Source organism: Octopus bimaculoides, chromosome 24, assembly GCF_046866305.1.
Source record: "Octopus bimaculoides isolate indiv1 chromosome 24, ASM4686630v1, whole genome shotgun sequence".
NCBI classification, from domain to species: domain Eukaryota; kingdom Metazoa; phylum Mollusca; class Cephalopoda; order Octopoda; family Octopodidae; genus Octopus; species Octopus bimaculoides.
The window spans coordinates 7691578-7717498 of record NC_142951.1 but is presented as its reverse complement, the minus strand read 5'-3'; the positions used below and the strand labels follow the sequence as shown (position 1 = coordinate 7717498).

At 37.1% G+C, this 25921-nt stretch overlaps 2 protein-coding genes across 7 annotated transcripts in view; one reads left to right on the top strand and one right to left on the bottom strand.

Annotated features, from left to right (window-relative positions):
- Nucleotides 1–207: 207 nt before the first annotated feature.
- Nucleotides 208–24043, bottom strand: LOC106881790 (uncharacterized). Of its 6 annotated transcripts, XM_014932299.3 has the most exons (3): nt 23760–23893; nt 4797–4901; nt 208–620 (listed from the first exon to the last, which is right to left on the bottom strand). In XM_014932299.3, exon 3 carries the CDS (start codon nt 608–610, stop codon nt 230–232), a length of 381 nt encoding a protein of 126 aa, XP_014787785.1. In that variant the 5' UTR covers nt 611–620; nt 4797–4901; nt 23760–23893; the 3' UTR covers nt 208–229. The 6 variants fall into 6 exon arrangements, with proteins under 6 accessions (XP_014787785.1, XP_014787783.1, XP_014787784.1 ...); XM_014932297.3 differs by lacking the exon at nt 4797–4901 and having other exon boundaries at nt 23760–24043; XM_014932298.3 differs by lacking the exon at nt 4797–4901 and having other exon boundaries at nt 23747–23884.
- LOC106881787 (DNA topoisomerase 3-alpha) overlaps nt 11124–25921 on the top strand; it is a 66621-nt gene continuing 51823 nt past the window's right edge. The window contains exon 1 of the mRNA XM_089341297.1: nt 11124–11295. Within this exon, the coding sequence (XP_089197423.1) occupies nt 11293–11295 (3 nt within the window). The 5' untranslated portion in view covers nt 11124–11292. The remainder of the gene's footprint in view (nt 11296–25921) is intronic.

Here is a 25921-nt window from a genome sequence, read left to right as displayed (position 1 = left end):
CGTCTTTTAACAAAACCTATATTGCTAGCAGCCGGGAGATATGGCATGACCCAGGAACTCATTTCATTCATCACTAGCTATATAATAAACCCCGACCCTCCTTTTTCCGGTGACTGGGCCGTTGATTCAAATTCCTAGGGTTAAATTGTTGCCCTAGACTAACTACTGAGATAAGGGCCCCAAATAATGAATAAACCAAGGCACGAATGTGGTAAGTTTGAGCAATAATTTATTGGGTGGGAGTTGACTTTCGTTTCTTAATTTCTGCTTCTACCTCTTGCAGTCGTTTCTGTAATGCTGCATTCTCTATGCCCTGCTTTTTGTTCTGTTGAATCTGCATCTGCAACTGAGTCTTCTCCAAGGCAGGGATCCTCTGGTACAGGGTCTTGTCCATTTCCAAGTCCAGGTCGTTCTCTTCCCTTAAGAAAGCGAAGTATATAAGGAGCACAGAGATGCTGAACGACACGACGAAGGGTTCGATTTTGAGTCGGTCGCTGTGTGGTTTTTTGAACGTGTCCAAAGATTTCCAGGAGGCAGCTTTACTCTGCGAGTATTTCACTGGTTCCGTGACACCGTCTGCTGTTTTCTTTGCCGTTGGTGATGACGACATGGCTGCAAACCTGTTTTGGTTGACAGAAGGAGAAAGCGGATTATTTGGCTGGGGAGACAAAGGGTTTGGGTTAGTATTTATCACAGACAAGTAAGTACCAGTCAAATATTTTGGTTTGGAGAAAGCGGATTATTTGGCTGGGGAGACAAAGGGTTTGGGTTAGTATTTATCACAGACAAGTAAGTACCAGTCAAATATTTTGGTTTGATACTGACCGATCCATTGTCATTCAACCCAATAATATAGATATATTCAAATCTTTAAAGCGAGTGAACACCCGTGTTTGCTTCGACAGGTTAGATTAGTGATAAATGACTGCAGCTGTAGCAAAAGTTACTTGAAGGAACAAAGATACATGGCTTGATTAAATTGAATCTAAGATACCAAAGCCCTATCACGACCATCTGCGTGAGGACTTATCAGTAAGTTTACGGAGGAATCAGCTGTTATTTTCTGCACGTCGAGTGACCACCGTAGAAGGCTTCCCCTCATAGCTCATTACAGTAGTTTGTGTACATGCTCCTAATAGGAGTGTCTTGTGCATTGGAGGTGGGGCCTTTACATATATTGGTTTACGTAGCAGAATGGTTAGTGGTGACGTCACGCAAGACAAAATAGGATTTTGATAGGGGGGGGGGGGATAATGGTATGGGGTGAATGAATGGTCTGGACTGAAAACCTTGGATCCACTGGAGTGGGAGTTGTTGAAATATGTGAATTGGCAGATGGTAGCAGGAGTTGGAGGGAGAGTAGGAAGGTGTGTGTAAGTATATATAGACATGTCGCTGAGTACTGGATAAACCGGATTAAGGAAGGAGAAAACGAGATTCAAGTTAGTATAGGTATATAACATTAAATTCAATTGTTTTTCTGTGATCTACCGTATCAGTCACGGGCTAACGATGACGCTTGAGCTACGAAGATAATCTCCAGGAAGTATCAATGTCTCAGTTTAGTCACGGATGGCACGTATTTTCTAGTCACAGGTCGACTGGATCACAGCTAAGGAGATATGGTGGGTTTTATTAGTATAATGGCGTGTTTGAACTAAGTGAATGTGTTAATGAGAAGAAATTGGTAGCAGTGATGATGATGGTGGTGGTGCTGACGGGGCTGGGGAGATGAGTGAAAGTCGACTGAATGAAGGTGAGGTTGCTTGTTTAAGTGATGTCTGGGTGTTATTGTGCTTTTTTCAGTAGAAAGAAGCCCCCTAGTTGCCAACCAACAAGCGACTACTGCTGCTATGACAGAAGTGGAAAGTATATAGCACTGAATGGTGTAGAGAGTATATAAAATGTGAAGGCTTAAAGAGACGGGAGGGAAGGGAAGAGGAAGAAAATGAATGAGAGAAGTAGCTATTATAGCCAGTTGGTGTGGATTCTCTCCCACCCATCCAAATAGACGAGTTTAGCTAGCATGGCAACAATAAAAGCCTTGGACTTCGTATATATATTTTTTAATATGCACCTCCACCCATTTTCCTTAAGATATAGTAAGCGCTGGTGGGGGGGGGGGGGGTTGTGCGAAAACTTGGCGTTTCGTTCATTTTCTAAAGCTTTATGAATTAATGTGGCTGTTTAGCCCCCTACTGCCACCTTTCATAGACGTTTCAATTATGGCCATCCTGTCTTTATTTTTAACATTATTATGGACTACATTTGCTGTCTCGTCTGTTCACCTTCATTTAGGGAGTAATGCTTTACGGGCGATTTAGCTGCTATTTTTAGTAGGCCTGGGCTTCTGACTCCATACTAGTGTATATATATATATATACACACGCATACGCATTTCACTATTTGGGGCCATGCTGAGACATAGCCATCATTATATATGTATTTTAGTTCATATACCTTTTATATTAAAGATGAATACTACTAGACTGACCTGATTGGCAGCAACAACCAGCATAGCTTACTTATTATTGGTGACCCAATTCGCTGAGTAGGTCTGCGACGAGGCAGGCAAAAGCGGTGGTGGGTTATATTAATATGCCTCTGAGATACCCACGTAACGACTTGCTAGAAACACCAGCTAGATCTAAGAAAATAAATGATGGTCGTGGTTGGGATGCCTTTGATAGTGGTGGGGTTAAACGATTATCATTAGCGTTGTGATTTAATTCTTAATAGCTGTTGTTTAACCCTAGGTCAGACCGAGAATAGAAGGATATTTTTACAAGACTTTGAAGAGTCTCAATTTAGCTGCTATTTCTAGCGACTATGAAGGTTCGTTAAGTCTTATTGTCTTCGGGGATAATTTTACTTTATTTCTTGCATAAGATAAATTTTCCGGGATTTGCGAAACTAGCTGAATTATGGATACTATTAGGACGATTGCAACGTGATGTGGTGGCCTTCAATCTTTTCCCTAGTAACAGTTGGGTTGGGTTTTCTTTTTTTTAGCCCCCGGTCAGACCTGATCCAGCAGACTTACAATTAAAGGCGTTCCAAACGTGACCATTTTTTAAATTTCTCTCTCTAAACAGTAAGTAATTATATATTTCGGGTCACGAATCCTATTTATAATGACAGTGGACTGCTATTTCAACTGGTTCGTTGGCGGATGCTCTAATTAAAATAAGAGGGGGAGGGGTGAAATATTAATTAAAAACAAACGGAAATAGTTTTTCGTGACAAGTTCTGAACATGTAAACAATCTGCGGCCGAAATGGAGGAAGGAAGTGGTAGACAAAGATACAGAAAATGTCTATAGTATGATAAAGATTAATACGGAGCCGGTTTCGATTCTGGCTCGCAGCACTGGATATCTTGCTTACTCGAGGAAATAAAATGAAACAAAAAGCTATGAAATCCCACGGAATTGTATAAATAAAAATATGAGGGCTTTTTTTTTTCGTATACGTGGTCTTGTAAAGAAATCGATAATGAATCGGTCATTGAACTGATTGCGAACTGTCTAAAGATCGATTGCATCTGACACCATATTTATTAAAATAACATCATTAACTAAAATTTTAAGTTAAAGGTTTTGAATTACCATTTAAAATATATTATCTATTTTTAAAAAATTGGGATAGAAACCTAGATATGTCGGGAAGGATTTACAGACGTGAGAAAATATATTTTTCAAAGGCAAATTGATAGTTTTTTTTTATTTTGTGTGTAGAAAGATATTCTTGTCTTCAAGACAAAATGGCTGCTGGGTATGTTGGTTCCGTTGTGGGGAAGAAAGAGAGTATATAGACAAGTTCACGAAACTTCCCAACCAACGTTTCAATGTATATATATGTAGTGACATAGGTAGCGTGCGTGTGTGTGTGTGTGTATGTATATATATATATATATATATACACACTAACCGTCTGCATCACTATGCAATTAGTGTAATGAATGTGTGTGTGTATATATATCATAAACGGCGGAGTTCTAATCGAAGCACAATGTGTGAGCGTGTATATGAATGTGTATATACTGCGCTTGAGTGCGTATAATGTATCCACATAATATGGAATGGTTTGTGTGTAATATGTATTACAATTTTTAATTTATGTATACGTATATACACACTGGATATTTTAGTGTTTTCTGTGTAACAGATACTTGTATAATGTATCCGAAAAAATATTAACTATGACCCAGCATAGCATTGGCCGATGAAGCTAAAACGAATGGAGGGATATACACCAGTTTTTATTTAAAATATGTAAGTATGTATGTGTATATATATATATATATATATATACACGGCAAATGTATATAAACAATGTTGCACGGAGAGGAAAGGATAATTCGGGACATGAAAGACAACTTGACAGCAGAAAGGAAGTGTTCTTAAAATAAACTGTGCGTGTGTATAATATATATATATATATATATAGATATATATATATATGCGCCAGTCTATGCTGCTAAACGGGAAATCATAGCAGAGGGAAGGGTTTGCGCATCGCAGTGTTGTTAACGTGCTGTGCGTGTGCGCGCATGTTGTCAGTCATAGCTATAATTATGTTTACGTATGCTCGGGTGCGCGCAAGCGCATGTGTGCGTGTTGTCAGTCGCAATTATATTCATGTATGCGTGAGTGTGTGTGTGTGTATAAGTATTCAGGTTAGATAACTGCGGAATAAACGTGTCTTTTATCTGTGTCTTTTGTTTCAATTCAGTTTTTTTTTGTTTGTTTTTCTTGCGGTGGGGGGCACGGGAGTAATATACAAACGGAGTAATACCTGTAATATATGCCGGCGCGACGATTATGACGCTAATAAATGCATGCAAACGGTGACTCAGTTACTCGACTAGTCAGATCTCCCTCCTCATACCTTCTTTACAATCTAAAAAGGACACAAAAAGACGAGATAGTCATTGGCGGAATACCTTTGTTCATGGTTCTACTCCATTCTGACCTGGGGTTGTATAACAAGATACATATTTTTGAAAGATAACGTTTGAGAATCAAAGTGAAAATACGAACGTGAATTTTTTAGTGGTGAAGATCATGATGGACTCTGCGATAAATATTTTGAAATATTTAGTTATTGTTAGAGTTAATATATTGCCTGTCCTGGCTTCCACTATCATACATGGTACATATTGTCATTTTTTTTTTAACCATCAGAGTAACTTGAGACTTAAGAAAGGAAAGCTTTATGTTGCTTAGAACGTAGGAAACGAGCTAAACTTAAAAACCTAAAAATATGTACGGACGCTTAAGACATGAAAATGCTTTGGTCAGGCGAAGAGTTAATTATATAGAAATCTAAAAAGGAAAGTAGATGTACCAGAGTAATAACGACTGGAACGAAGTTTGAAGATTAAGTTACTTCACTTGGATTTTCTAAGATGATTATTGAAAAAGGACGTGCCTTAACGTAGCCTGCTGTCATGAGAAATAGCGTGAGAAAATGTTTCGACATTATTCAGACGCCATCAACAAACTATAGCCTTCATTGTACTCATAAAAGTAATGGTGAGATAGTTGCATGAGGTGTACATTTACAGACGTAGATAAATAGAATTGTTTAAAGATGAAATCTTTCAGGGATATCATCTGCATGAAAAATAATAGTTGAGTTATTAAGTCAATGATTAACATTTTTATCCTTTGCCTAGCAAATAAGGGAGGCAACTGCATATATTGTTTCAGTCTTATTCTGATTTCATCAGCAAAACGGCCTTCCATTACTTTTAAAGTTGTGGTGTTGAAATCATATGAAACAGGCTTCACCCATTGTTTACTGTCTTTAAAGTGAAATATTTACTTTCTGCTGCTGTTTCGACACATGTACATCCTGATCAAGTAAACTAAATAATCAAATAAAAAGAAATTTCCAGCTATTGTCAACCATCTTTTATTCAAACCGAGGGTATCTAGGGTCACATTATTAAATGTGTCTCTTCCCTTTTGTTTTTAAGATGATAGGGTATGATTTGAAGGACATTAGCTGGCTATTTCAAGCAGACTGAAATAGAGCATGCACAGGCAGACCACACAAGTAAGAATGGCAGGTTGCTGGGTTTGCCCATGGTTGATGTAGAGGCTTCCTTAACATGTTGCATAGTATGATATTTGTTTAGCCTAAAGACATCGCTGATGCAGCATAAAGGTATCTTTATGTGATGGCTACATATATCATCATCATCATCATATATATATATATATAGGTGAAGCAATCACATAAAGATACCTTTACAGTGGTTCAGGGATGACATATATATATGTATGTGAGTATGCATATATATGTGTATGTGTGCATATATATATATATATTGATAAGCTAAAGACAAGCCACTATTCTTCACATTCACAAAGAAAAGGCCTTTCTTAGGGATCCATATAGTTTGGTGGTTGCTAAGAAAACTAGGTGTGACAGCCATGCAAGCCCCTCCTGTCAATGACCTGGCCCTCAAATATTTTGTGATGGAAATTCCAAACAAGAAATCAAAATCTAGAATCAAAAAACCTCAAAGTAATCAAGCAAAAGGCAAAAATCTTAGTCAAGAGGGAAGACAGAATTCTATCACACTGGAATTGGCCATGCTCAATATGCAAAAAATGAGAACGAAAGGTATTACATGCGATGCACCCAATGGAAACTAAGGTTGCATAAGTGATGTAGGTGGACCCTTGACAGAAAAGAAAGACCTTGTCTGCAACACAGCAGTAAAACGTACCCCTGTGGAATATGGAGGTGTTGTAGGAAATATTCAAAGACGAAGGAAAATGTTTCAGGTATCATTATTTCACTAAAATTATTCTCTTTTACAAGTGAAAATTAAGATTCAATGAGGTATGGTACTGTATGGTAGCAAAAACAAACATGGAAAAACTGAGGCAAGTGTCTTCTACCATAAACCTAAGACAGCCTTGTGACTCAAATTTCAATAATAAAATAAATGTTTCCTTCTAGAGCCATGCCAGGCTCATAAGGGTTGGTTTCCTGGTTTCAGTGGTATACATATTCCGCACCTAGACAGGACACTCATCTGTCGCAGGATCACTCATTTTTGCCTGCTAAGTGGACTGAAGCAACATGAAATGAAATGTTTTACTCAAGAACACAACGTACCGCCTGGTCCAGGAATCAAAGCCACAATCTTACAATCATGAGTCCACCACCCTAACCACTAAGTCACACACCTCCTCTGTGAGTCTATTTAGTAGATGGAAATTGAAAGAAGCCCATCATGCATATATATATATATATATATATATGTTTTATCTTTTGCTTGTTTGTCATTAAACTGTAGCCTTACTGGGGAACAGCCGTGAAGGGCTTTGGTCAAATGAATCAATCCCAATACCTACTTTTCAAAGCTTGGTACTTATTGTATCTGCCTCTTTTACTGAGCTGTTAAGTGACATGGACATAAACAAACCAACACAAGATGCCATGTATTAGAACTAAACCCACAACCATGTGGTTAGGGAGCAAGTTTCTCACCACACAATCACGTGGTTGGGCATTTCACAGAGTAATGAAACTGAATCAGTAAATTACAAGTACAATCAACCCAAAGAGCTTCTTTCAGCTAATTTTCACTGAAGATCAACTAGAATCCTTGGATCAACCCAAGACAAGTGTAAAAACACACCCAATATTTCATGTTTGATTCTTGTTGCTCCTTTAACTGTCACAACAGCAACATACACTATGGCAATGCTCTGCAACCTTTTTTTCACTTGCGGTACACTTGTATTCTTTCCAAAATTCGGTTGCATACCTGAGCTAAAAATATAAGGATAGAAATTATATTTAGGTTACACTGTGGCACGCCTAGAATCGTCTCATGGCACACCAGTGTGCCGCAACATACCAGTTGCAGAACACTGCATCATGGTTAATGCCTGGTTACAAATTGAACTGATTCAATGACCAACTGAAGGCTACCTTGAAAAGGAATAACAAGTGGGACCACTTTAGCGTGCACTCAACCTTGCCATTTACATTTTACCATACAGTCTGTCCCTAAACTATGAATCCTAAACCTTAATCCTAAATCCTAACCTTAAACCCTAAATCAGATCAGGTAATCACACAGAGTAGCCTACAGGTACTGTGGTAGACTGCACATTGAAGCTACACCTAGCAAGCCTTGAAACGTGGGAGACCTTGATATACATCACTCATTTGGTGCTGTTACTGTTAGATAGGAGTTGATGACATGGAGAAATGAAAAAAAGTTGCATATATGCAGAACTATACCTTCACCCAACTCTTACTTTCCATGGCCTCTCTACTGTATGTTAGCAATTGAGATATAGAGTGATAAAAACAAAATCATAAATAGATTCAAGGTGAAACCATGAACAAACAAAGTAAGAAAGACCATCAACACTTCTAAAGTTACATTCTGTGAATTTTAGAATAGTGCTGCTTTCAGTTTAGGTATTTTGGTCACCCACATTACAAGTTCTATCATTTCTCAGTGGGGGAAGGGGTGCAGAGAAATGAGAATCATACCCAAAGTTTTTTTTGTTTTAAGACAACGTTGTGTGATTTGATGAAGATTTTGCTGCTATTTCTAGCATGTTAGCCAACTACAAAGAGGTTCTCTCATTAGCATTGAGATGCATCGAATGCAAGACATGGCATACAATTTACAAACCTGGCTAAATTATTAATGATATACAAAAGAATAGAACCAGTTGTAGTATTGGTAAAACAACAACAACAAGACTACAGATGTGACCTTGTGGTTGTCATTTAGCCCCAAGTCAAGCCTGATGATCGAAGTTATTCTAATCATGACCTTCCCACCTTTTTCCTATGTGCAAAAAACCTTGTAGTACATTATTCATATCGTCCCTTGTAAAATGAGTTGAGGATTAGCTGTTCTTTCTAGCAGGCTAAAGAACCATACAGAAGCGTCAGCGAGGAGTTCTTGCTGATCTGCAGAATGGCATTTGTAATTAGCTATTTAATTAGCCATTTTTAATTAGCATTAAATACCATAGTAACATGTGAATTAGAATGACTATTTTTTATGAGAGAAAAATTCAATCTCTTTGTTTTTCTACCTTTGCTAAGATGCTGTGAATATTCTAAGTCAATTGCCTTCATTGAAAGAAACTTCATAATAATTGAAAAATTAATACGTATTGAAATCTTTTGTGAAACTGGTCTACACTTACTCGCATACATTATTTGGAAATGGTCAGCAAAGTAGTCATATATTCTCTATGTTTTACAATGCAAAATTTTACAGATTAAAGAAACAATAGTTTTGAAAATTAATCAGAGCATGGAGATTCCTAAAATTAATGTCGACATTGGCATAACTACCTAAATGGCAGCCATTTTGAAATGCCGAAATTCAAAATGGCTGCCACAAAATACACAACAAACGCTATCTAGGCTTCTAGTTGACCTAGAAACATAATTAAATCAAATATGTCACACGACCTACGATATGTTAACACTAATTTGGCAACGTTTTGTCGTTTAGGGATCTCCCGGCTACGTGAAGAGTACTCTATTGTGGGTCGTTACGCTTAAACTTTGCAAGAGGAAGCTTAGCTTTTAGGACATCGTTTTGTGCAAGGCTGTTGCTTTATTTCAAGGTCGTCCCGTAACAGTCGTATAATCGTTCCAGCTGTAACTAGCTCGTTTTTTTCTCGTGTCCATGGGACAGTAATTATCGAAAGTGTCCTTTAAAACAGTAGGGGTATTACGAGAAAAATTTCACTGCTATTTCTAGGAGATCGAGCGACTGTACAGAGGTTCCCTTGCTGGATCGTTTGTGTAAGGTCACCCATGAAGAGAGGTCATTGCAAGATTGTCACACCAAGATGTCGTCTCTATGGTCGCTTGACCTACTAAGGATAGCAGTCAACTTTGATCAAACAGATCTATGATCAAAAACATTCAGCGACTATCCCAATTTTTAAGCAGACTGTCTATCTATTTTTTTTTTGCCTTATATAAGACGAAAGGTTTTATTTATAGATTTGGTTATCGTACAACTGATTAACGGAGCGAGTCTTTGTAGTATGTGACAATATATATATATACATATATACACACACACACAGAGGGTTGGAAACGCGACCGGACGGAGAAAAAGAGAAGGTTGGAAAGACGCGGCCGGACGGACATAGAGAGGGTGCGTGTGCGTGTGTATTTGCTAAAGAAAGCAATGTTTAGGTTACTTGTTTAACCCCGGGTCAGTTGTAACGAAACATACCTACTAAGGAAGACATTCTAGCCATGACTTCTCTCGGACATTGTATGTCAAAATATTATCAGTGACCTTATTGTTTATTTAATTTAAGACGTAAGCAGTAATGTGAGGTTAGATTCAGTAATTATTTTTAACAAAACGAACGATCACGTGGAAACTCAGTTAAATCTTGATTTAGAAAACTGATCAAAGGCACCCCACTTATACCTATCACGTATTTTTTCTATGTGCAAAGGAACTCAAGGCCATACTGCCCAACGCGTGCTTTTTTAAAGACGGTAGGGCGTGATTTGGCTGCTATTTCTAGAATGTCGAATAACCATGTATAGCGGCTCCTTCGTTAGCTCCCGGTTGATGTGTATGTATACACGCGCGCGTGGTGTGTGTGTGAGAGAGATTAGAACTGCAAGTAGGTCATTAACAAAAATTCGACTATTAATAATAAAAATATTTTCCTATTTTCACTAACATAAATTAAAGGCAACATAATATATTATATATATAATGTACGTGCGTATGTATGTATGTATTTGGGCCTTGTGTTTAATTTTTGTTAATCGGGACCTCAGTAACTGAGTGTATTTTTATTATAAAAGACAAGAGGTTCTGATGGGGAAACGGAGATGGAAACATGGAGCGTGTTGTTAGTGGCAAAAAATAAACAAACAAAAACACTGTCAGGTGGATTTGAACAATTGGCTATGGAAATAAAACCTTAAAATAGTAAACGACAATATCTGGAAAGAAGGAACAAGTTTTTTTTAATGTAAAACGTGGATATGGAGTAAAAGTGCCCATCTTCAAAAATTTTGCGCGAAAATAAGTATAACCGCGCGCATATATACATACATACAGACAGACAGACAAAGGCGCACACGTACACATACTGCAGTACAGATATCTCCAAACACACACACACACACACCAGTACACATAGACACACAAACACACTAGACACACAGCAGTAAACATACTCACATTACACACACACACACACTATGGAAACGCAATTATAGAAAACAACGGAGTTGCAGGGAATTTATGGTGAGTTTTGATGAAATGAAAGTGATTTATAGATAGCTATAAGTAGCATAATGGTTGTCTTTCCCAGTATTTGAACACGCTGGAAATACCCTCCTCCCTCTCTGCCCCTATACATATTATATATATACACACACACTCACATATACATATGTATATATATATACTATTTATACATACACACACACATATATATATAATATACACAAACATCATATATATACACACACATCATATACTATGTAATTGTATGTGAATATATACATGTGTATACACATACAAACATTCATATATAATGGGCTGAGAATTTCCTTATTGCGTCACCTATATATATATATATATATTGTATGTATATACATATGTGTGTATAAAAGATTAGCAATTTCACAGAGAAATTCAAGAAATTCAATTTGGCAAAACGCGGAATATTTAGTACTGGAGAGGTTGATAGCAATGAATCGTTAAAATCCGTGCGTGTCACTACTCGGAGGATCGAAACACCAAATTCCGAATTATGACTCATATAATCTAAACACACACACACATACACATTGACCTGTGTGTATACATACACATACACACTAAATGGGGCAATTGGTTGTCAGCGATAGTGGTTTAGTTAATATCAGTTCGTCGGTATGATCCAAACTCTCGCCTGCCGTCATATTTGTCAATTATTTTCCCTTAATTAATGTCATCATCATCAACATCATCTTCGCCATAGTAGCTGTTTAGTCTTATGTTGGCTCTGAACGAGATCCAGCCACTACCACCATGTATCTAATTACTGCACCAAATTAACATCATCAAGGGAACTGCTACATAGTTCGTTTGATCTGCTAGAAATAGCAGCCAAATGTTCTTTAACTCTCACGCAACGGTTTTTCAATGCAACAAAAAAGTGGCGGTGGTGAGAAAGGATACATTGGATGATGCATGTATTGCTCAGGGACTATTATTTCACAATATAAATATAGTATGGTCACGGTTGGAACGTCTTTGATCATAGAATAAACTAACTGCTCGATTGGAGCTGCCTATACGACATCAGTTGTGAGATATCTGCAACGCCAATCATTGGCGACATGGAAAATGGATTGAATCCAGGAAGAAAATCACAGAAAAACTTCAATTGGCTGAATTAATGAGATTTTTTTGTTGTTGTTGTCTAAAATATTATGAATTATTAAATCAACAAGGCGACAAGCTGGCAGAATCTTAGTATGTTGTACAAAAAGCTCAGCGACATTTCTGGCATTTTACGCTCTTAGTTCAAATTATTTCGAAGTTGTCTTTTCCTTTCGTTCTTTCGGGGTTGATGAACTAAGGACCTGTCAAGAACTGAGGTCGATATAATCGATTGCCCCTCCTCCAAAATTTCAGGCCTTGTACCTATAGTAGAAACAATTATTTTAGAGTTCAGATTCCTCTGAGGTCGACTTTGCCTCTCTACTGTGCTGTCACTAAAGTTGTAGGAGTCGAGAAGAGTGTATAGTTACTCTGTATTAAATAATACGGAATCGAGAAGGCTCACTTAAATACAATATATAACACAGGATCATTAATAATAATTTCTAGCAGAGGTACAAGGTTAGAAAGTAGATTAAATCGAGTGCAGCTGTACTTGACTTAAGATAAACTGCATGTTTTAAGTCGTATATAGGTACATGGCTATAATTGGGGGAGGGTGGTATAGTCGGGATTATTGACGCTGTAATAATGAAAAGCTGATATCAGCGGCATTTGAACTCAAAACGTAGAGGGGACATGAATGAAAACCGCGATGCAACTTGTTCAACGCTCTAACAATTCCAACAATCCGACGCAATGATATTTAATATTTACTATTTTTTGTTGTTTACTTGTTTCAATCTTTCGAACAGCTGCCATGCTGTGTCACTGCCTTGCAGGGCTTTGTCGAATAAATCGACCCTAATACTTATTTCGAAGCCTGATACTCAGACTATCAATCTCTTTTGCCAAACTGCTAAGTTACAGTGTAGTAAACAGAAAGACACACACAACTGTTCTGGCTACTTCTGGATAGTGACACATGAAACACCGGTGTCCCAGAATGCTGTGCGTTAATGAGCCGAACGTGTTGAACCCATTGCCGTTTTTCTCCTATAATGTACACTTCAACAACCAGCATATTTTTCATTTGAACCTGCCTATATATGTTAAGAACATATATGTGAATAATTATTATCAATATATATATTATATTGTCAATTCAACGAAAAAACAGTTCAAAGATGAATAAAAAACGAAGAGGGGAAAAAAAACAAACGAATGTGTGGATGTGCACGAGTTTGATATTAGTTTGATGCTCGGTGAAAGGAGAGCTTTTAACGTTTCGAGCATGGCTCTTCGCCGGAAAGGAGAACGGGGAAAACCCAAAGAAGAACGAAAAGGAAAATCGCCAATAGTCCACGTGTGGTTACATTTCTGTGAGTAAGGCTTCTTTCAGTTTCCGTCTACCAAATCAAATCGCAAGGGTTTGGGGCTTGTCACAGGGGCTATAGTAGAAGACACTTGTCCAAGATGCCACGCAGTGGGACTGATGGGACTGAACTCAAAACTACATGGTTGGAAAAGTATGTAAACGCACCCACCAACATATATATGAACACACAATTATACATATATATATATATAATACACATAATTTGTTGGTAATAATGAGGTTGTAGGGAAGTGGTTATACACCATTAGGTGTACACCGCTTCCGTACATTAAATTTCTAGAAGAAACAACGGAACGCAGATTCCGAACAACATAACAATATTTATTTACAGTGGAATTCAGTTCACGCTTGGAGGGAATTCGGTAGCTCGTCGCCCTCGGCTACTGAGACGCCTCCTGAAAGATTTCCGTGGTTATTTGTGAAGCTCTGGTGCTGACATGTGAGAGAGCTCTGTTGGACGTCTTGGCTCGACGGAGATCAGTCAACGAAGAGACTGAGAAAAGGCGCCAAAGCTGGGTGTCGAACTCCACGCATGCGCATGAGACTCTTCCTGTATTCCTTCCGGAACTAGTCCCTGCGCATGCGTGGATAAAACTCCGGACATTGAACATATAACAGTCGTCTGCTATAAGATGTCACTACAAGGTCAAATGACGTAAGATAATAGGTGCATGCAATTAGTGCTCAGGGCGATTTTGTGGCTAAATCCCCCTTTTTCACCTCCGAAGATGGTATAGGTTGCTACAAAAATTTTTAATCCAGTAGTGTGCAGAGAACCGCACTGCTTAAGTATTCCTGAAACAGGTGTAAAGATAATACGCGCACCTTTTTCTCTCTTTCAGTTACAAGGTTTTTCCCTGTGATGACTTTCTTTTACGGACCAAATTATATCATATTAATGCTACGGACTGATCTTCTTCCTCTTCCTGGAGTCTACCTGTTTACATAGCAACTATAAAGAATCTCCCAGAGTGGAACATTTTACTGACCTCCCATGATTTACACGCCTTTATGCATTTTTCTTTCTGTTTTAGATAAATATGTCGTAACCTGGCCCAATACCTATAATAGAAGGCCTTCGCCCAAGATGCTGCGCAGTGAGACTGAACTCAAGACTGCATGGTTGGGCAGCCTGCGCCTATAATGGCAAAGTTGGAGCACTCTATCTTTTTGTTCTATTACACACTCAAGACAGAACGTTAGAATGCCGAATTCAAACTACATAAACATCAGAATATCGAAAGCTCAAAAAATCGAATATTCAGAACAACGAATTTCGAAATATTTTAGGGAGGAATATAAAAACGGCCTTCAAAACACATATTTACAGTTTTTAAAGGGAGTTTCTCATACCTTCTTATTCTGCTAAGGTAAGAATAACAGTTTTAGAAAGAAAAGAAAAAAGCAAGTTTTAAAGAGAAATTACATATTTACTTAGTGTAACTACTTTAGGGGAAAATAAGAAAAATTATCCTTGCGTGTATATATATAGTTTCAAAAGGGAATATATTTGAGAAACAAAGTCTAACATTTTTCTTTTAAGGTACGTTAGAGTACGAAAAGGTAGGCAAGCATATTTAGTCACCAAATAATGGTTTCAAATTTTGGCACAAGGTCAGCAATTTTAGGAATGTAGTAAGTCGATTACATCGACCCGAGTACTTGACTGGTACTTTATTTTATCGATATTTGACCTCGGCGATATTTGAACTCGGAGCGTAAAGAGTCGGAAAACTGATGCTAAGCATTTTGTCTGGCATCCAAACGACTCTGCTAGCTTGCCGCTTTTAGCAACCAGATAATAAAGTACATAGTAGGAATACGATATCGAAAACATATGCAGACTTAAATGGTTTATTTATCGAATACTTCGTCCTTTGAATTCCATGATTATAAAAAAATATTTTTCTTTACTTTCAATACAAACACAAACCAACAAACTAATTGACACATGCTTATTTCCCTTTATGGGCACTCTTTCGCTTCGTAAAACCAAAAATTTAGTTATCCAATCGTTTTATTTGTTAAAAAATATTTCTTCAACCTAATTATTTCAGTTTCCGCTTGTGTCTTTAATATCAAACTCTGTAATCCATTTCTATTACGATTTTTTTTTTACAAATATAAACACCGTATCTCGTTCTGTCTTTTTATTTTTATCTTTCAAACATAACATAACAAAAGTGAATAGGTTATAATAAACATCCTCCCGAAGCTGTAAAACAGTTTCCCACGAAATCTCCTCCTACATTTCAAAATTCAAGGATTCTGTGTATTCACAGAATACATCATTTTAAGTGTTCGGCTATTTGAAGTCGAGTTTCTTGACATCCTCCCATATATACATTATCTATCGATATAATGAAGGCACGTGGCTTAGTGGTTAGGGTATTCGGCTCAAGATCGTAAGGTCACGAGTTCGATACCCGGCGGCGTGTGGTGTCCATAAGCAAGATACTTTATTTCACGTTGTTGCAGTCTACTCAGCTGGCAAAAACGAATAGTACTTGTATTCCAAAGGACCGTCCTTGTCACACTAAATATCTCTGAAAACTACGTTAAGGGTATGCGTGTCTGTGGTGTGCTCAGCCACTTGCACGTCTGTTCTGTTGATTAAATCAACTGAAACACTCGCCATTGTAACCGATAGGATGCCTGTTTGATTGATCAATATGTATCATCATAATCGTCACGATTTCCTTGCTAGCATGGGCACAATGGTTTCACAACAGAGGATTGCACCAATTTCAATTGTCAGCTTTGGCATGGTTGCTATGGCTAGATGCTCTTCCTAATGCCAACAATGTCACAAAGAGTACCGGATGCTTTTTGTCACACAAAGCAATGTTAAATGAAATATATTTGTGTAATGACACATTCAAGTACATTTGGATGTGAGGAGACCTGCTGCTGCAGAACTATCTCAATGCACTCAAATGTATAAAATATGACCATAAATACTCATATGTATATACATACATATATATACAAGCAATCATGCAGATAAGCAAATTGTATAATTGCTTCTATACGGGCTCAACTTGATCCCTCTTACAGCCTTTCTTTACCTTGTGGAATGATCCTCTATAAAAACATTAGGGTCTAGGTTTGTATCATTTGAGAACTACTCAGTGTCTTCTATATGGACAATATCTGGATCTCATCTGTGAACTATACATAAATATATGTATAGATGTCAGGACATTCTTAGTACTTGCTACAGATAACATGTAGCCCAGTACAAGCTGTTGTATGATCAGATTGTCGGCAAATGAACTGGTGGTAATCCTATTAAGCTTGCTTGGTAAGGAAGGTTGTTTTACGTTGGAACACTCTGCAAGACAAAACCTGTAACAAGATGAATGAACTCAGGGTCAACAGCCATCAAAGAGCCAGAAGTGAGAGACCCTTAGAGTTTGTTTAGACATTTCTCAAGAATGAAAACTCTGATGTGACACCCACAACTTCATTTGGACCCCTTGCCCAAATACAGTGCATGCATCTGAGAAAATGTCCACTACCATTTGCATATTCTCCACTGAGTGAGCTACAAGAACACTGAGCATAAATGAGCTCTCAGACAAGAGTGCCAAATGTTCTTGATTTGATGTTGAAGCATCTTTCATTGAAGACTTATCCTTTTTCTGTTCAATTGAGATATCATTTTTTTGTACTTGTCTTATTCTTTCTTCTTCATGCTTGTCTTTCATGTAGCTTATGGTGCTGATTCCACCAAACTGAGCAATATTACTGATCAGGCAACAAAATTGCAATGATTTTTAATCAATAACTGATGAGGAAACGAGTTTGTTCACATCCATTGCATGTTTTTCCTTGTTTTCTATATGTTCTTCTGTCATCCTTCTGTGCCACTTTTTATTATATATATATATATATATATATATATATATATATATATATATATAAAGTGTAGTATATTGCCACTTAAGTGTGGCTGACCCCTAGGGGTGGATGTTACTGTTGCTTTTAGCCCCAAGAGGACATCTGAAACCCGGGTCCGTTCGTGCTACAGATCATGGTGAGAGGGATAACTTCCCTTGGCAAACAGGACACAGTAGTGTGTCGATAAGCCAGCTGGAGGAGATGTCCTCCTGGGGCTAAAAGCAACAGTAACATCCACCCCTAGGGGTCAGCCACACTTAAGTGGCAATATACTACACTTTATCGTGCAGTTACTGTTAATACTTCATTTAGAGAATTAACATTGCTTATATATATATATATATAATTCCCAAGAATCCCTTTTCCCTTATGAATTTTTTACACACTAGCTTCCTGATAAAATTCTTATAAAAGATTTTTATCCCATTATCGAATTAATTAATTAAATATATATATATATATATATATATTAGGGTGATGCAAAAAAGGAGTCAAAAAATTCTTTTTACAATTTTCAGGGAGATACCCTCCTATTTTATTCATATTCCTAAGAAAGCATTGTATGCGAAATTTGGGGTTGAAAAAGAGAAAATTAGAGGTTTGCTACCGAGCTTTAAAAATAGATATACCTCAGTTTGTGCTCAAAAATATTACTTTGCTGATATTTTCGCCGGAATGGGTTTGATATGTACCTAGTTAACCTAGTTTGAAAAAAAATGACGAGATTATAGGCTATAGTATGAAGTGAGGTACAGCATATAGCGCGTTAACTTTTTCATGTGGAAGTTTCCCCATAGGCATATCATAACCACTTATGTAAGTTGAGTTTATTTTTGGCGTTTTGTGAAGCAAGAGCAATGGTTTCTTGTTTTTGTTTGTGAGTGATGACCCGTAACTTTTAACAATTTGAAGGTATTGTTTCTGCTCTTCATCACTGGTTATCAGTTTGTTGTATTCCTCCATCAGTCGTACACCTTTTTCCGCAATGTTGTTTACCACTTTGAGTCCATATGCAATATCTCTTGCATTTGCATAACTTTCATCATCATTCCATTCTTCAGCATCTTTTTCAAGAAAAGTGCAAGGCACTTCCAGGATTTCAAAGAGTTTTTTTTGTGTTGGCAGTAACGAAATCCTGAAGTTCGCTTCTGCCCAGCTGGTTCAGGATTTATTGATGCTCGTTTGCTCGGTTTCCAGTCAACTGGTTTTTGCAGAGCATGCTTCATTTTGTTTTTTTGTCTCATGCGAAACAGCTGAATCAAAGAATGTAAGTGCCACAAGCTCCTCAGAGAGGTACCACAAATGTCTCAAAAACGTATTGAGTGCAACACTTGCAATTTTGTCATCCTTTTGCTTGTAGAGCTGCAGACTTTGCATAAAATGCAAATCAGAATGGTGGGGACGGCACACGAGGGTGTGGATGCTAGGTACCACAGTCTGATATATATCGCAGTTGAAAAGCAGCAAACAACTCTCAGTCCTTATTCCAGTTAGTTTAAACTGAGATTTAAACATCCAAATTTTAATGCAGTAAATTAGTTTGGCCATCCCTGGTGCTTTAAAGCTGATTCCTGACTTGAGAGTACTACTGAGGAAAATGAGCGTTAGTTCGAGCAATTCCTTGTAGCCATCATGAGGCTGCTGTTCATCAAACTGAGCTTGAGCAAATTGAATGATTTCTTCAGCATCTGAGATTTTCTCTGCAATGTTAGGGTCATCTGTTGCTGTTTGGTAATTGTTCTTGTCAATTTCCATCCACTTTGTTTTGAATCTCTTAAACAGTTGCATGTCAGGGCCAGTAGAAGATGGCAAGGAGACAGAAATGTACCATAAATACTAACTGAAAAACAACAATGTACAAAATGTTCAGTGGATAGTAGCAACCTTTGAAAAGTGTGCAATTGTGCTGAAATTTTGCATGTTGTGTTTTTGCACTAAATTAAATAAAATTAGAGGGTGTCTTCAAGTTTTCAAAATGATAAGTTATTTTGCATCATCCTAATATATATATATATATATATATATATATATATATATATATATATATATATATATATATATATATTGCAGGCATTGATGTGAGGTAAGGAGTTTTCAGTCCCATTGTACAGCATCTAGGGAAGGTGTCTTCTACTATAGCCCCAAGCCAACCAAAGCTTTGTGAGTGGACCTGGTAGATGGAAACTGAAAGCATGTTGTGTTGTGCTGTGTTGTGTACACACACATAAATATAGTCCTCAATAAAGGTTTCAGGGTGTAAGTTCAAATCATTCAAGCACTACTGGTCAATCTGAAGCTGTAGCAGAAGACACTTACCCAAAGTACTATGTAGTTGAGTGAAGCCAAAATTATGTGGTTGGGAAGCAAACTTTTTATCATTCAGGCACATCTATTCGTTGATAAGAAGTAGCAAATTTATCATATGACAGACTTTGAACAGCATCCAGTAATGGAACCCTGGTTTGGTAGTTCTAGGGTTTTGAGGAGTGTGGAACCATTGCCTAGCCACTACTGTTCCCAGTGCTACTCTGACCTGGAGTAATAGGGCCCCAGTTATAGATTGATTAGCATATTAGGGCTTGCTTTCCTTATGCATGTGAAGACCAAGTCTGGTGGACTCTGTGGAAGAAACTTTCATGGTTCAACCAAGATGGTGTATTCATCATCATCATTTCACATCTGTTTTCCATGCTGGCATGAGTTGGGTGGTTTGACAGGAACTAGCAAGCTGGAGAGCTGCCCAAGCTCCAATTGTCTGTTTTGGTACGGTTTCTACAGTTGGATGCCCTTCCAAATGCAAACCACTCAACAGAATGTACTAGGTGCTTTTAAACGTAGCACTGACATGGGTGTTTTTTACATGGCACTGGAACAAGTGCCTTTTGTATGGCACCGGTATGGGTGCATTTTCATATGCTACCAGCAGGGTACTTTTTACAGGACGCAGGCATGGGTGCTCTTTACGTGACATTGATACAGGTGCTGTTTATGTGGCAGCAGCACCCATGAGCCTGCAAAACAGAGCTTTCAACTGAAAAAGGGAGTGAGGTGGGGGCATATCTTCTCAAGCACAGCAAATTGCCAGAAGCCTCGGCGAAAATTTCCTTTTAATTATATACCAGTTCCCAGTGGAAAAATTTGAGATTTTTTTGTTTGGGAGACTACATTGATAGAACTGGCAGAGAAAACTTGTATCCAGAAAGTTCCGAAGTGCCAAAACAGAGATTGTCATCATCATCATCATCATCATTTAACGTCCGCTTTCCATGCTAGCATGGGTTGGACGATTTGACTGAGGACTGGTGAAACCGGATGGCAACACCAGGCTCCAATCTGATTTGGCAGAGTTTCTACAGCTGGATGCCCTTCCTAACGCCAACCACTCAGAGAGTGTAGTGGGTGTTTTTACATGTCACCCACACAAAGGCCAGTCAGGCGGTACTGGCAACGGCCACGATTGTATAATGTAATTTTAAATACATTATACTTGTACCAGTTGTTGAACTACGACCATGCTACAGCACCACCTTGAAGGTTAGCTGTGGTGGGGGACACAGGGACACATACAGATATATAAATATAAACAATGGGCTTTTTTCAGTTTCTTTGCAAATTCACTCACATGGCTTTGGTCGGCACTTGCCCAAGGTGCCATGCAGTGGGACTGAACCTGAAGCCTTGGGGTTGGGAAACGAACCTCTTAAAACACAGCCACGTCTGATATACTTAGATTTAATAAATGACGGGATGATGACAGCGAGAACATATTTGTTAATAGGTCTGTTGAATAATGAACAATGAGTTAGACAAATAAAAGAACATCTACATAGTCATTCGACCTTCTAGAAATAGTAACCAAATTTCAAACCACCCCCATTACCATCTTATTAGAAAGAACACATTGAATAGAGTAGTCCTAGATACACTGTGTCTATAAAAGGACTAGATAGGCAGTAAGGCCACGGTTTGAACACTTGTTTACAGGTCCAAAACTTTTCAGTGAGGGACGAAAAAACTAGTGGTCAAAAGGAGTTTTGATTCTTAACCGAAACGGATTTGCTTGCGTTTGTGTGTTATTGCTTGGATGGCGTCTCTACACGGTTATTCGACTTGCTAGAAATGGCAATAAAATCCCTTGGAATCATATCGTGCCGCCTTAAAAACAGAAAATCACATTAGAAAAATGTAGTTCTTTCGGGGATGTATTTGTTTTAATAGGTATGTCGGTAGAGATGGACTATATGTAATCTGAACCTTTCCCCCCCTTATTTATTAATTTTTTTTACGGAATCCCACGTTTTAGGCTATGGAGATTCCGATTCTGAAAAAAAAAATTTTGAAAAATTTCAATTCACCCCCCCCCCCACCAAGCAGGCTATTTACATGCTAGAAATAACAGCCAAATCTCACAAAACTAGTGTTAGGGTTAGGTTTAGGGTTAGGGTTAGGGTTTGAGTTAGGGTTAGGTTTACCCTGTGGATTTATATAAAAACCGGGGGGGGGGGGATCGAAATTTTGAAATTGGGATTTTTGAAAAATTTTTTCCAGAATCGGATTCTCCATGGTCTGAAACAGGATTCCGTAAAAAAAACAAAATTTAAAAGTGGGGGTATACCCAGATTACATATACTCCATCTCCACCGGTATGTCTATTGAATCAAGGTCGATCTCGGTTTAAACGATAACAATACCAATCAAGGGTGAAATGGTTAACGAAACGATAACAGGGAAAGGAATCCAGGTTGCATATGGGAATGAGAGAGAGAGAGAGAGAGGTTGTTAGATATACCGTTTCGGTGTGTCTGTTTATGTAAGCACCGAGTTGAGGTCATATCATGACCTTACTCTTGTGTTTCTTGTTAATTTTAACCCCAAATTAGTCCTTAATTATCATAGGTGTTCCATCTCCGTCTTTTGTTTACATTGTGGTTCTTTTACTTGTTTCAGTCAATGTGATTTAATCGGGATTTGACCGATTATCTTTATAATCCTTGGTCAGTCAAGCGGTCACTTTGAGGATCCCTTAGTTAACCCGTCTGCTTTATTTGCGTGTGCCTACAAACAGGCATATTATATACATAAACAAATATATATATACACACACACAAACACATATATATACACAAACACACACACATATATATACACAAACACACACATATATATATATATATATATATATATACACACACATATATATATACAAACACATATACACATATATATACACACATAGACACACACATATAGACACACAAACGTGTGTATATACACATACAAACATATACACACACACACATATATATATATATATACAGAGAGAGAGAGAGAGATAAACATTACCGATTGAACACATCGTACTTGACGGGCTTTTAAGGGACACTAACAATAAAAACTGTCCCAGAAAATCTTCCCACGTCTTAATATATACAATGTCAGGTTTTTAGTTACGGTTAAGTACTGTTTTAGAAAAGGACCCGCCAAATTTAAGGGGAAATGTTATAAACTTCTAAGTCGTATGAAGTCAAATACGGCAAAAAGATGTATGGGTACAATACCAAGAGAAATAAGAAAACAGGTTTCGATTCCAGTTCGAACATATATCGATAATTCCCCGGAAAAGGCATGATCATTGCCACTTCCCTTCTTTCCCACAACTAATAATTCGGAATGTTTACTAAATGAGAAAATAAATTTAGTGTGCAAAGAAAGGTATTGAATATTAAGAGAAATGAATCCTAACTCTTAGAACAGCTTTAACTATTATCGTTAAACAACGAAAATTTTACGAAGATATTTAGAATAAAATATAAGAATAGAGAATTATTATTTTTTCCCAACTCAATTTCGAAAAGAAAATATAGTTAACATAGTTAAATATTTATAAAACAAAACCCACGTAAGTGCGTCACTGTGCATTTGATATTCTATGGACGATCATGCTATGATGGAAGAAGAAAAAAAAAACTTAATTGGTTTTAAAAAGAAGGCAAGCCTTGACATTTAACAAAAAATTGAGAATATCAAAGAGTTAGCAAAACAGAGAAAGGTGTATATTAGATAGAAAACATTGTTAACGTTTACTTTTGTCTCCTACCTCATTGAAACTGCACATGTTTGTCTCTTTAACAATCTCGGCAACATGACGGATGTGGTAACTATACGATTCATGGCAACTACACCTTGGATGCACTTCGACTATAAAGCGAACAAACTGCGAAATAATTAAGATCAAACGGGATCTTTCAAAGAACTTGTTTTTTCTCTTACTATCGCTTTTTTTTTTCAATGCAGACCAAGGACGAAAGTCTTATATAACTTGTAATAAAAGTCCAACCAGCGGAAGCAACTACGGAAGCTACGAATGGACACACTTGCCTACATTTGTTTCAAAAGTAATATTTAACAACTAACAATCGTTTTAAAAACCCTTAATTTATTAATCTATAATAATTTACATAGGACAAAAGCAAATTAGTTTTTAATACGATGACCCAGGTGCTACAAACATTAACATGTTTGCAGTGTTGGATAAATGCATTACATGTTTCCGTTTTTTTATATTACCCCGTCCACCTTGCAAAGTCTGGATTTGTGAACAATTCGATTTGCATTCACGTCGATTTTTAAAAAATTTGAAAATAAACTCAACAATAAAATAAAACAGTCGAGATATTTTATAATATATATATATTTATAATATATATCTATATATAAATTAGTTTCATTCAAACTTGAAATCCATAATTGTAAGGGGAAATAATTCTTGTTTGCTTCATTTAATTTGTCAAAAACTAAAAAATCTGGATTCCCCGATTTTCTCTTTTCACGCTTTTTAAAAAAATTATTTTTACCTTTTCTATTAAGTGTGTGATTGAATTATAAATACGAGAAACTGACTGACTCAAATTGTTGTTTGTCTTCCCGTGTTTAATCATATATAATAAATATTTACATATATTTTTGTCATTTACTCCTGTCATGATCCCCGTCGACCCTGAACCATATCAATTTACTTCACTTTTGGATCATAATTTTATCTATGTCACGGATTCTCAGTTCCAATTTTCTCTAAATTTATATCCCTGCGCCATTTTTCACATAGATTTCAAAATAGTTTCACACTTTATGTTTTGATATAAATTAATAAACTATAAAATACTTTTGAAATTGCAAGAGGTGGGAAACTTTTATGTTTGAAGGCTTCACCGAAGTTTATTGCCATATAACAAGGTCACATTAACAAAAAATTACACTGCCAAACCTGTTCTGTTTAGCTGTTATTAATGAAAATTCCAAGAAAATGTTTTTAAAAATTTGGAAATAAGCAACCCACCGAAATTTCTTTTCTTTTTCGAAAATTTCTTCCGATTTCTACGTTTTAAACACGATTGTAATTACTTCAAATAAACTATACGTGTAGATAGAGAAATATAAATATAGATAACTAACTTAATCGAAAAGCTAGGCTTTAAATAAAACTTAATCAACGAAAGAGTATTCCTTTGTAATGAATCACCTCGAACGTACTTCTTTCAGGAAGGGCTCCGGTTCCCTGCTATTGCCTTTTATTAAAGTAGAATAGTAAAGGCAAATAGTTCGCGAACGGGAATGTGGGCGGGGGTGGAATTGGTAACCGGGGTAAAATTACTAATTTCTGATTTTTCGTTAATTTCTCTCAACCTGTTAGAAACCGTTACATTGCAAGTATTGCATCACCATTTTGCAGCGTTACATCGTCTTTGGGAGTAAAAGTTGGTCAGCATAGTTGTTGAAGTTGAGAGTTTGTAACAAAAACATTTTTCAACTATGATTCGATTTTAATTGAGATTGCTAATAAAATATCTGGATACTTTTTGATGTTTGACAATCAATATTCTTTTCTCTGGTGGATTCTAAGTCAATTTCCCCACCACCACCACCACAATAACGTCTAATTTGATAATTTTCTATCCCCCCCCCTCCAAAAAACAGAAATGTCTAAAACGGGGCAAAACGAGTAATGAATAATTCCAATAATTTCTTTTTAACTGTATCGTGTGTAAATATATTAGGAAGAGATTCACTCCAACAGACTGCAAAGAATATTTTATGTTGAATTTTTAGATTTAGTTGAGTTTCACTAATTTCATATCTTGTGCCATTTTCCCCTGATCCTCTTTCAATTGACCAAGATATTTTAAATTTTTGTTGCATTTCTTATCTTTCTGATGTCTAAGGATGGATATTGATGAGTATGAGTCATTTTCTAAATGTAAT